This window comes from Neolamprologus multifasciatus, chromosome 2, assembly GCF_963576455.1.
Source record: "Neolamprologus multifasciatus chromosome 2, fNeoMul1.2, whole genome shotgun sequence".
Classification (NCBI taxonomy): domain Eukaryota; kingdom Metazoa; phylum Chordata; class Actinopteri; order Cichliformes; family Cichlidae; genus Neolamprologus; species Neolamprologus multifasciatus.
In genome coordinates this window covers 28214581-28227615 of record NC_140440.1, presented here as the reverse complement: position 1 = coordinate 28227615, position 13035 = coordinate 28214581, and the positions used below count along the sequence as shown (strand labels likewise).

Below are 13035 nucleotides of genomic sequence, written 5' to 3'. Positions count from 1 at the left end.
CCTCTTCAGGTGGGCGTCTTCTGTCTGGCATCACCAGAGTATTTGCATGGCTGCCCGAAACTATAGTAGATCCTATACTCATTCTGGGTCCAACTAACATGTACTTCCTGTCTCCTGATCTGTACTGGATGCTGTGACACAGTGTCCCGTCATAATCTGCCTTTTGTAAATACTTAGAAGTGTCGTCTGTGGATTTGGAGCACTGCATTGCAATCAGCACGATGATACTGACGAGGAAAAGTACAGAAACTGCGCCCAAAGTTATCATGAGGTAAAATATGACATTACTGTCCTCATTATCCTTTGTCGCACTTTTAACATCAGAAGCTGCAAAAGCCTCTTTGGGCTCCACAAGTTTGACAATCACAGTAGCTGTTGCTGAGAGAGAAACGTTGCCGTTGTCTTTGACCAGTATGAGCAGTTTGTGCTCAGCCTCGTCTGTCTCTGTGAATGAGCGAAGTGTTCTGATCTGTCCTGTATAGCGGTCCAAAGCAAAGAGACTGTGGTCAGTCACTTCTTGCAGTGAAAAGAGCAACCAGCCGTTATATCCTATATCAGCATCATAGGCTCTGACTTTAGTCACCAAGTGTCCCGCATTGACGTTTCGGGGAATCTCCTCCACGCCTTGAGCAGAACCGTTGGAGCTGAGTGGATACAGGATGACTGGAGCGTTGTCGTTCTGATCCAGGATGAAGACGTTGACTGTGACGTTGTTGCTTAGTGACGGAGTTCCAGAATCTGAGGCAACAACTTGGAACTGGAAAGTTTTCAGCGATTCAAAGTCAAAACTTTTCAGCGCTAAAATCTCCCCATTATCAGAATTGATATTAAGACTGTATGAAGAAAGTTTACTATTCTCTTTTTCGTCTCTCAGGATATAATATGAAATATGGGCATTTTCACCCTCGTCCTGGTCTGATGCCCTCACAGAAAACAGTGAAACCCCTGGTAAATTGTTCTCAGTAACATAAAAAGTGTACGAGTTTGCTGAAAACTCCGGCCTGTTATCATTCACATCCGATACAATAATAGTAATGCTTTTTACAGAAGTCAGCGAGGGTGTGCCTGCATCTTTTGCAACTATTGTTACATCATATATGGCCTGCTTTTCTCTATCCAGGGGTGATTTTGTACTTATGGAATACATGTTGTCGTGTGTTGAAGGTGACAACTTGAAAGGGACTTCTTCATTAAATGAGCAGATTACTTTCCCGTTAAGACCAGAGTCTTTATCGATAACACTGATTAATGCCACAGTAGTTCCCAGTCTTGCATCCTCGGGTATTGCCTTTGAAAACGAAGTGACCTCTATCTGAGGGGCATTATCATTCAAATCAACAATCTTCACCAACACACTTTTGTCAGTCCTTAACGGAGCCGGGCCTTTATCAGACGCTTGTATATCAATTTCATAACTTTCCTCTGATTCGAAATCTAGCACATCTTGAATAATAATTTCACCGGTGTTTGGATCAACACGAAATAGTTCGCGTATCCTGTGGTTTACATTGCTACCTAAAGAATAGATAAGCTCACCATTTGACCCCTCGTCTAAGTCAGAAGCATTTACTTTTACTATTGTTGTACCGGTGGGAGTGTTTTCGTTCACAAGTACCGAGTACGTGTCTTCATTGAAAACTGGCATATTATCATTAACGTCCAACACGTCGATAAATATTTCAGCTGTTCCAGATTTACTTGGCTTCCCTCCATCAATAGCTGAAAGAAGTAGCTTATGAATTTTCTTTGTTTCCCTGTCTAGCGTCTTGAGTAAAACTAAAATCGGTATTTTCCCCTCTTTTCCGCGATCTTTAACTTCTAATCGAAAGTGATTATTGGGACTGAGCTTATACTCTTGGACAGAAAACTGACCAACATCGGGGTCATGCGCTGCCTGCAGCTGCAGGCGCAAACCTGGTAAAACTGACTCCGAAATTTCAAGACGGTACTGTTTAAATGAAAAGCTAGGAGCATGATCGTTCACATCCTGAATCTCCACAGACACATAATGAATTTCAAGAGGGTTTTCAAGCACTGTTTTTAGGTTGATCAAACACGCTGTGTTTCTCTCACAAACCTTCTCTCTGTCAATTATACGGTCAACATATAGTATTCCATCGTTTTGGTCCACGTGAAAAAACGACTCCGATGAACCCTCAACAATGCGACATCCTCTCTCTTTCAATGTATTCTTTTCCAATCCCAAATCCTTCGCTATATTTCCAACTGCAGTTCCTTCATTGACTCCCTCGGCAATGGAATATCTGATCTGCGCCGAAACGCAGCTCCACACTAGAATAACTACAACAATGAAAGCGATCCACCGCAATTCGTCTTTTGATGCTCCAGGTTGTTTTCGCTCCATAATTAGGAGATAAAAAATGTTCCTCTGTGATTTACAATACCGAGTTTTCCACGAGTTGAAAAAAATAATAAAAAATATTCATATCACCAGACAGGCTACCGTGCAGTATCAGGTTCACATAAGCTGAAAATATGCTCTAAATGAAGAGGAGGCATCGAGTGAAACCCATCCCACAAATAGGAGGTCCCATACTGCTGACAAAGAGCTTATCTTTAAACACTTTTCTGCTCAGATAGTGACACCAAGTGACTATCAAAGATTTTTTCCCCTGGATAATAGTACATGTTAAAGTATCTCATCTTTAAGTTAATACTTGCACTTGTGTTAAGAAGGACATGTCAAATTTCATGGTGTTAGGAAAAAAAGAAGAAGATAAAAAGCGCGTGGTTTCAGCACCACTGACAGCATTCACCAACACCTCTAAATGGCAAATCAAGACAAGTTTGTTCTCAGTCTCTACTAAAAGCAAAACTAGAGTTTTGGCCATTTAAGGAATCTTACCTCTTCAGATGTCCGTCTCCTGTCGGGAAGCACTAAAGTATTTGCATGACTTCCAGGTACTATAGTAGATCCTATACTCATCCTGGGTCCAACTAGCATGTACCGCTTCTCTCCTGATCTGTACTGGATGCTGTGACACAGTGTCCCATCATAATTAGTCTCTGGCAGATATTTACATGTATAGTCTGTGGATTTGGAGCACTGCATTGCAATCAGCACGATGATACTGACGAGAAAAAGCACAGAAACTGCGCCCAAAGTTATCATGAGGTAAAATATGACATTACTGTCCTCATCATCTTTTGCTGCACTTTTAACATCAGAAGCTGCAAAAGCCTCTTTGGGCTCCACAAGTTTGACAATCACAGTAGCTGTTGCTGAGAGAGAAACGTTGCCGTTGTCTTTGACCAGTATTACCAGTTTATGCTCAGCCTCGTCTGTCTCTGTGAATGAGCGAAGTGTTCTGATCTGTCCTGTATAGCGGTCCAAAGCAAAGAGACTGTGGTCAGTCACTTCTTGCAGTGAAAAGAGCAACCAGCCGTTATATCCTATATCAGCGTCATAGGCTCTGACTTTAGTCACCAAGTGTCCTGCGTTGACGTTTCCGGGAATCTCCTCCACGCCTTGAGCAGAACCGTTGGAGCTGAGTGGATACAGGATGACTGGAGCGTTGTCGTTCTGATCCAGGATGAAGACGTTGACGGTGACGTTGTTGCTTAGTGACGGAGTTCCCGAATCTGAGGCAACAACTTGGAACTTGAAAGTTTTCAGCGTTTCAAAATCAAAACTTTTCAGCGCAGTGATTTGTCCATTATCTGAATTCACATTTAGGAAAGCTGTGACGTCATTTTCATCACCTCCTCTCAGAAGATGATATGAGATAGCTGCGTTTTCATTTGCATCGTTGTCCGATGCGCTTACAGAAAATATTGGCGCACCTGCGAAGTTATTTTCTGACAGATAACACTGTAATGGGTTTTGCAGGAATTGCGGACTGTTGTCATTTACATCTGCTATCTGAATGCTAAGAGTTTTAAAACTAGATAAAGTAGGCTCACCACAGTCAGTAGCTTCTATTGTAATATCATAATGTGACACCACCTCTCGGTCCAGAAACCCGCTAGTAACAATTGAGTAAGTATTTTCTTTATAGGATGGTTTTAAGTCAAAAGGAATGCCCTGAGTTATCCGTGAAATAATTTTCCCATTAACTCCAGAGTCTTTATCCGTTACACTGATAAGTGAAATAACTTTACCAGGCTTTGAATCTTCGGTTACTGTATTTGACAGTGACGTGACTTCTATTTCCGGTCGATTGTCATTGACGTCCTTAATTTTCACAATCACTCTACACCTGCTTGTTAAAGGAGGCGTTCCTTTGTCTGACGCCTGCACATCTAGTTTATAAACCTCGGAATCTTCAAAATCTAACCCTCCTTTCAGTGTAATTTCTCCACTTACACTATTCAGTTCAAATATTTCATAAATTCTACGCGCTAATGTTTTACTAAGGCTATACTCTAATTCCCCATTTGTCCCTTCATCCGGATCTGTTGCATTTACGTTTGCAACAGTCGTTCCAACCGAAACGTTTTCAAATATTTCTATTTGATAAGTATCCTGTTTAAACGTCGGGCGATTATCATTAGTATCAAGAACAGTAATGGAAACATTAAGCGTGCCTGATCGCGGAGGTTTACCTCCATCAACCGCGGTTACAAAGAGGAAATGTTTATGCTTTTTTTCTCTGTCTAAGGAATTCTTCAGAATTAGAAATGGTATTTTTTCCTCATCACTTTGACTAATCTCTATATCAAAGTGATCATTTGAAGATAATGAATATGTGCGGATAGAATTTATGCCAGCATCAGGATCACGGGCCGCATGCAGTTCCAATCGTGTTCCCGGGGATGATTGTTCTCCTACTTCAAAGGTTTGCTGTTTTTCAGAAAAACTCGGGGAATGGTCATTTACATCAGTAATTTCTACAGCTACATAGTGGATTTCCAGTGGGTTCTCTACAAGCATTTTTAGCTCTATCATGCAAGCACCACTTCCATGGCACAGTTCCTCTCTGTCGATTTTCTTACGAACCAGTAATACTCCATTGTCCGGATTCACCTCGAAAAACGAATCCTTAGAGCCCGATACAACACGTAACAGACGATCGGCCAAAGAGGTTTTGTCAAGACCAAGATCCTTGGCAACATTTCCAACAATAGTCCCTTCTTTCATCTCCTCTGGAATCGAGTATCTCAGTTCAGCGAAAGCCTGCTCTCCGAAAATCAGCAGCAAAGACAAATATAAAGCAAAGCAACAGCGGTTGCCTGTTCTGCTTCGTGTTCTCTCAGCCATTCTTCTCAAACAACACATTTACACATAAACCATATTTCTCCAGGAAGCTCAATTTATATATCCTTGGCTTTTCGTAAAGTATGTAAAGAAAACATATGGCACCGCCTCATCCGACTCACATCAGCTTTGCTGTGAGGTATCAAACAAAAGCCTTCTTAGGGGAGGACCTAATTCCTTTATGGAATGCTCGGTGTAACAGTGACGCCAAGAGGACAACATTTTAGACGATTTATACTTTGAAAGGTTTTCCTTTACGTTAGTAACAACAGCCACCTCAACATAAGTCATCAGATAAACGCAAGTTGCAGCAAACACACTATAATAGGCTAAGGGCAGGGCTCTGCCATATTTACAGTCAGAGACCTTTTATTAGTCTCACGTGTCATTGAGAAAATAAACGGTGTATATTAGTAAACTCCGCCACATTAACAATTTAACACGTCACGTCGGAAGGACATACATGCAGGATCAGAGACAAAACGCTGCGCAATGTTTGCTTCTTCTTTTTTTCTTCTTCTTCTTCTTCTCATTATTATTATTGTTGTTGTTTTTGTTTCTGTTAGTAACAGTAGTAGTGGGTGTTGTTGTATATATTTTTTCGATAGTTCTACTAAAAGAAATCTAAAAACAAACAAACTCATAGGCCTTCTTTATATTGATAACGAAAGTATTGGTAATTATTTTGAATTTGTACACATTTTTGTATTGATATGGATACAAAAATCAACGAACCCATTAATTCATTCATCATGAGTTATCAAAAGGTTTCATCTTGCAGACCAAATAACAGCTGAGACACATCTGAGCTGGATGCACAGTATGTGCTATATGTTAGTCTTACCTCCTCAGATGTTCTCCTCCTATCTGGCATCACCAGTGTATTTGCATGGCTTCCAGGGACTATAGTAGATCCTATACTCATTCTGGGTCCAACTAGCATGTACCGCTTCTCTCCTGATCTGTACTGGATGCTGTGACACAATGTCCCGTCATAATTAGTCTCTGGCAGATATTTAGATGTATAGTCTGTGGATTTGGAGCACTGCATTGCAATCAGCACGATGATACTGACGAGGAAAAGCACAGAAACTGCGCCCAAAGTTATCATGAGGTAAAATATGACATTACTGTCCTCATCATCGTTTGCTGCACTTTTAACATCAGAAGCTGCAAAAGCCTCTTTGGGCTCCACAAGTTTGACAATCACAGTAGCTGTTGCTGAGAGAGAAACGTTGCCGTTGTCTTTGACTCGTATGAGCAGTTTATGCTCAGCCTCGTCAGTCTCTGTGAATGAGCGAAGTGTTCTGATCTGTCCTGTATAGCGGTCCAAAGCAAAGAGACTGTGGTCAGTAACTTCCTGGAGTGAAAAGAGCAACCAGCCGTTATATCCTATATCAGCGTCATAGGCTCTGACTTTAGTCACCAAGTGTCCTGCGTTGACGTTTCGGGGAATCTCCACCACACCTTGAGCAGAACCGTTGGAGCTGAGTGGATACAGGATGACTGGAGCGTTGTCGTTCTGATCAAGGATGAAAACGTTGACTGTGACATTGTTGCTTAGTGGCGGAGTTCCAGAATCTGAGGCAACAACTTGGAACTTGAAAGTTTTCAGCGTTTCAAAATCAAAACTTTTTAGCGCGGTGATTTGTCCATTATCTGAATTCACATTTAGAAAAGATATTACATAATTTTCACCACCTTCTCTCAGAAGATGATATGAAATAGCTGCGTTTTCATTTGCATCGAGGTCTACTGCACTTACAGAAAATATTGGCGCACCTGCGAAGTTATTTTCTGTCACGTAACACTGTAATGGGTTTTGGGGAAATTGTGGACTGTTGTCATTTACATCTGCTATCTGAATGCTAAGAGTTTTAAAACTGGATAAAGGAGGCTCACCACAGTCTGTAGCTGTTATTATTACTTCGTATTCTGGTACAGTTTCTCGATCTAACACTCCCTTCGTGACCACGGAATATATGTTTTCCTTGTAAGAAGCTTTTAATTCGAAAGGTGCATTGTCGGTCATGTGTGTAATTATTTTTCCATTAAGTCCAGAGTCTTTATCCGTTACACTGATAAGTGAAATAACTGTACCAGGCTTTGAATCTTCGGTTACTGTATTTGATAGTGACGTGACTTCTATTTCTGGTGCATTGTCATTAATGTCTTGTATCTTTATTATTACTCTACACCTTCCGATTAATGGAGGTTGTCCTTTATCAGATGCTTCAACGTCTAGTTTATAAATCTCAGAATCCTCAAAATCTAATGCTACTTTTAGCGTAATTTGTCCACTTACACTATCCAGTTCAAATATCTGATAAACTTTACGCGCTAATGTTTTGCTCAGGCTGTACTCTATTTCCCCGTTAGTGCCTTCATCTGGGTCTATAGCAGCTACAGTTGCAACAACAGCACCAACAGAGACATTTTCTTTTATTTCAATTTGGTAAGTCTCCCGACTGAATGTCGGGCGATTATCATTACTGTCAAGAACAATAACGGATACATTAAGCGTGCCTGATTTTGGAGGTTTACCTCCATCAACTGCTGTTACAGTTAGCAAGTGTTTATTCTTTTGTTCTCTGTCTAAAGATGTCTTCAGCACTAGAAATGGTATTTTGTCCTCATCACTTTGACTAATCTCAATATCGAAATGCTCATTTGACGTTAGTGTGTATATGCGGATAGAGTTTATTCCAGCATCAGGATCACGAGCCGCGTGAAGCTGGAATCGTGTTCCCGGAGGTGTATGCTCGGCCATTTCAAAGGTCTGCTCCTTTTCAGAAAAGCTGGGGGAATGATCATTTACATCAGCAATTTCTACAGCAATATGATGCATTTCCAGGGGATTTTCAACAAGGATCTTTAGCTCAATAAGGCATGAACCGCTACCTTGACAAAGCTTTTCTCTGTCGATTTTCTTACGAACCTGTAAAGCCCCATTGTCCGGGTTTACCTCGAAAAACGCGTCCTTAAATCCAGAAACAACACGGAACCGACGATCAGTCAAAGAGGTTTTGTCAATACCAAGATCCTTGGCCACATTTCCAACAGTAGTTCCTTCTTTGACCTCCTCCGGAACAGAGTATCTCAAATCAGCCAAAGCCCGCTTTCCGAAAACCAGCAGCAGTGTCAAATAAAAAGCAACCCAGAAGCACTCACAGCATCGATACGGTTTTCCATTCCTCATTGTTGTCCAGTTGCACACGATGACACCTGAATCTGTTTCTATAATAATTATATTTGCGATTACGATCACTTCTCATCCGACTCCCGTTTTTAGATATTATGCATTCGTTGCTGTGAACCACCAGACAAAAAGCTTTGTTAGGGGAGGGACTGTGTTTTTATGGTCATTTATGTTATAGTGACACCAAGAGGACAACTCTGTATGTTTATTTCTGATGATTTTAAGTAAAGACCATTACAGGTATGTATTTTATGTGCAAAATTTGTCACTAAGGACCATAGCGATAAAAGAGTTATATCCACTTACTTAAGGATACTTGAAGTATTTCTTTCCCCTGAATTTCACCAGTTGAATTTTGTATTCCTTTTTTTAATAGTACTGAAGAAAGATTTAATTTCTCTGCTTTTACATAACAGTATATTAATCTGACACCCTACTTTGAATGGAACCGGCAACGCGCCACAGTATATTTCAGCACTACGGACAGCGACAGCTCCTCTTGACATAGCTGCTCTCGTTACCAAAGATACCTGTAATTGTAACACCAACAGAAAGCGGAGGTTGACAAACGTAACCGGAAAATGTAACATATTAATATCAAAAACTGTTCTCCTATTTACAAGAAACTATTCTGGTTATTGCAGCTTAGCTATAATATTGGTAATAGTATTGTTAATTAAAACCGTCTCAAAGGTAACTACAGTAAAAAATGAAAATTTAATCATGTTTTAAAGCACTTCATTTTCAAAACCACCATATACTACGTCATAAAGATGACTGTTTTGCTGCAGTGTGATTTCACGGAAACGGTAACACATGCAGCAAATGTATAACCTGAGTGTGACTAGATGAGTAACACTGCTAACTGAGAACAAGCTACAAGCTAAGAACTGAATTAAAGTTGACTGGATCTTGAACAACCAATAGAAATTTAGTATTTCAACATTGTTCTAGTCTCTTCCCTCTTTCTCTCGGTTTACCCCATAAAAACTTGCTGATAACTTGCTCCAACAGATAATGGCATTAATCAATCATTGTGTTTCTTTAACATTCTTTCATCTGATAGCCTGATAGTTTTTGGCACCATGGATAGCGATCACAGGCTCTCCCACAGAACTTCAATTGCAAAAAGTGACATATGAACAACTACCAAGAGAGACAGTAAAGGCTCCCAACACATGCTCAAAGAAAAAAAAAAGAAAGGGAAAAAAAACAATCAGCACCAAGGGCAGCGAATAGTTCGCAAAACTACAAAGGATTGTTATTGTTATTGTTATTGTTATTGTTATTGTTATGGCTTTATAATTTATCAGTGAATATGATCTAAAAAAAAAAAAAAAAAACAGCAGGAAAACAGCTGGTGTTTAGCACATTGAACAGAGTGGCTCGGGAAGCGTACAAACTCCACCCAGCCAGACGAACCCAAACTTTCTTGCTTTGAAGTAATAGCGCGAACCACTGCACCACTATGCTACTTACTGCCATTATAACTGATATTGTAAAGCAAGCCGGAAACGGAAAGGGAAAATGTTTTTACAAAAGGGTGTTAAGGTCTTACCTCTTCAGATGCTCTCCGCCTGTCGGGTAGAACTAATGTGTTTGCATGGCTACCCGGGACTATAGTAGATCCTATACTCATTCTGGGTCCAACGAGCATGTACCGCTTCTCCCCTGATCTGTACTGGATGCTGTGACACAGTGTCCCATCATAATTAGTCTCTGGCAGATATTTAGATGTATAGTCTGTGGATTTGGAGCACTGCATTGCAATCAGCACGATGATAGTGACGAGAAAAAGTACAGAAACTGCGCCCAAAGTTATCATGAGGTAAAAGATCACATTACTGTCCTCGTCATCTTTTGCTGCACTTTTAACATCAGAAGCTGCAAAAGCCTCTTTGGGCTCCACAAGTTTGACAATCACAGTAGCTGTTGCTGAGAGAGAAACGTTGCCGTTGTCTTTGACCAGTATTACCAGTTTATGCTCAGCCTCGTCTGTCTCTGTGAATGAGCGAAGTGTTCTGATCTGTCCTGTATAGCGGTCCAAAGCAAAGAGACTGTGGTCAGTAACTTCCTGCAGTGAAAAGAGCAACCAGCCGTTATATCCTATATCAGCGTCATAGGCTCTGACTTTAGTCACCAAGTGTCCTGCGTTGACGTTTCGGGGAATCTCCTCCACACCTTGAGCAGAACCGTTGGAGCTGAGTGGATACAGGATGACTGGAGCGTTGTCGTTCTGATCAAGGATGAAGACGTTGACTGTGACGTTGTTGCTTAGTGACGGAGTTCCAGAATCTGAGGCAACAACTTGGAACTGGAAAGTTTTCAGCGTTTCAAAATCAAAACTTTTCAGCGCGGTGATTTGTCCATTATCTGAATTCACACTTAGGAAAGACAGTATATCATTTTTACTCCCTTCTCTCACAACGTGATATGAAATGGCTGCATTGTCGTTCAAGTCTTTATCCGTCGCGCTTACTGAAAATATTGGCTTTCCAGCAACGTTGTTTTCTGACAGGTAAACCTGTAGTGGATTCTGCGAGAATTGTGGGATGTTATCGTTTACATCTGATATTTGAACGCTAAGGGTTTTAAAAGTAGATAGTGGAGGCTCACCACAATCCGTGGCTTTCATTGTTATTTCATAATAAGACACTTTTTCTCGATCTAAAAGTCCCTTGGTTACAACTGAATATATATTTTCCTTATACGAAGGCTTTAATTCAAAAGGCACGTCTGAGATTATGCTTGTAATAATATTTCCGTTCACTCCGGAATCTCTATCTGTTACACTAAGTAGAGAAATAACTGTGCCAGGTTTGGAGTCCTCGGATACTGAATTTGATAGTGACGTGATTTCTATTTCTGGTGGATTGTCATTAACATCTGTGATTTTTATGATGACTCTGCACTCACCCGTCAGTGGGGGTGTTCCTTTATCGGACGCCTCAATATCAAGTTTGTAAACGTCATTTTCTTCATAGTCAATCAATCCCTCTACTATAATTTCCCCACTTAACTTGTCCAGTTCAAATATATCATACACTTTCTTCTTTAGTGTTTTTCCAAGGCTATATTCAACTGCTCCATTTAAGTTTTCATCTGGATCTGTCGCATTAATTTTAAATATTTTGGTGCCAATCAAAACGTTTTCTGGGACTGAAATTTCATAAACATCCTTACTAAACATTGGGCGATTGTCATTACTGTCTAGAACAATAACGGTAACATTTAGGGTTCCCGATCTTGGAGGTTTAGCCCCATCAACTGCTGTAACCACAAGCGAATGGTTGCATTTTTGCTCTCTGTCCAGCGACTTTTTTAGGACTAAAAATGGTATTTTGTCCTCGTCACTTTGGCGGACATCTAATTCAAAATGATCGTTTGGTGTTAAGGTGTAGGTATGAATGGAATTAAGTCCTGCATCAGGATCACGAGCGGTGTGTAGCTGGAACCGCCTTCCTGGCAATGTATGTTCGGCTATTTCAAATCTCTGATTTCTTTCGGAGAAATTAGGAGAATGATCATTTACATCAGTAATTTCCACAACTACATAATGCATTTCCAGTGGGTTTTCAACAAGAATTTTTAGCTCCAATAAGCACGCGCCACTTCCTTGACAGAGAACCTCTCTGTCGATTTTCTTGCGAACATAGAGAGCCCCATTGTCCTGGTTTACCTCAAAAAAGACGTCCGTATTTCCAGACACAACACGAAAACGTCGATCAGCCAAAGAATTGATGTCAAGGCCCAGATCTTTCGCAATATTTCCAACTACAGTTCCATCTGCAACCTCCTCTGGAACAGTATATCGTATCTGAGAAAAAGCCTCCTTCCCAAAGAGCAGCAATACGGCCAAATGAAAAACAAACCAGTAACCCTTCATCGTTCGTGATCCTGTAGTGATCTTCATAGCTATTTAACAGTACCTACATACACAGAAGCTCCCTGCGTCGACAAACAGCAAGTTATCGCATATTTGCAAAATAGCAACCGTCCATCAGCTGGTGGGTTTGGTTTTAACGCGCAATTTGCCCTCCTCAATCTGAAACAAAAGCCTTGAAAGAGGAGGGACGGAGTCATTTTTTTCTTCCGATGTAAGAGTGACACCCAGAGGAGATGTGTTACAAAACGTGATTCATATTATACATATATTTTATCTTCTCTATATGCTTTCTTTCCGCCTTACAAATTAAAGCGAATGTACTATTTTTTCCTGCCATAGAACTTAATGCACTCGAAGAAGCATTAGGAAACATGGATCTGATAGTACTTAGATTGATTCTATAGGGATGAATTTCATTTTTACTTTGATCGCCATGGGCATCAAGTAGTTATACAGAGTTTATTTCACACAGCGAATATAGATATGTGTTAAAACAACAAAGCTGATGCATACTGCCCATAAATTGACTAATTCTAGATTTAAAGCTGGGAACGTGTAAGACCCACGCGTCACAACTATACATTTCTTAACTTTTTTTCAACTTTGTAAGGGAAACTTCTCAAAAGCTGAGACCAAAATAAATAAAAGGAAACGTGTATTTGTATAGATGTTAAAATACCCCAGTAAGTACTGTTTCAGGGCGTCGGTTTGTGAAATAGAAATTAAACTAAT

At 40.4% G+C, this 13035-nt stretch overlaps 1 protein-coding gene and 2 pseudogenes across 11 annotated transcripts in view; all 3 read right to left on the bottom strand.

The window, feature by feature from the left end:
• Positions 1 to 13035, bottom strand: part of LOC146524618 (protocadherin alpha-C2-like) — a 216634-nt gene that overhangs the window by 171173 nt on the left and 32426 nt on the right. The window contains exon 1 of one of the 11 annotated variants that reach the window (XM_085174023.1): positions 2867 to 5239. The exons of 9 other annotated variants lie outside the window; for them this stretch is intronic. In XM_085174023.1, coding sequence (XP_085030149.1) covers positions 2867 to 5239 — 2373 coding nt within the window. One more of the 11 variants, XM_085174029.1, reaches the window with a different exon arrangement.
• LOC146524621 (protocadherin alpha-3 pseudogene) lies at positions 5347 to 8417 on the bottom strand (annotated as a pseudogene).
• On the bottom strand, positions 9964 to 13031 carry LOC146524620 (protocadherin alpha-8 pseudogene; annotated as a pseudogene).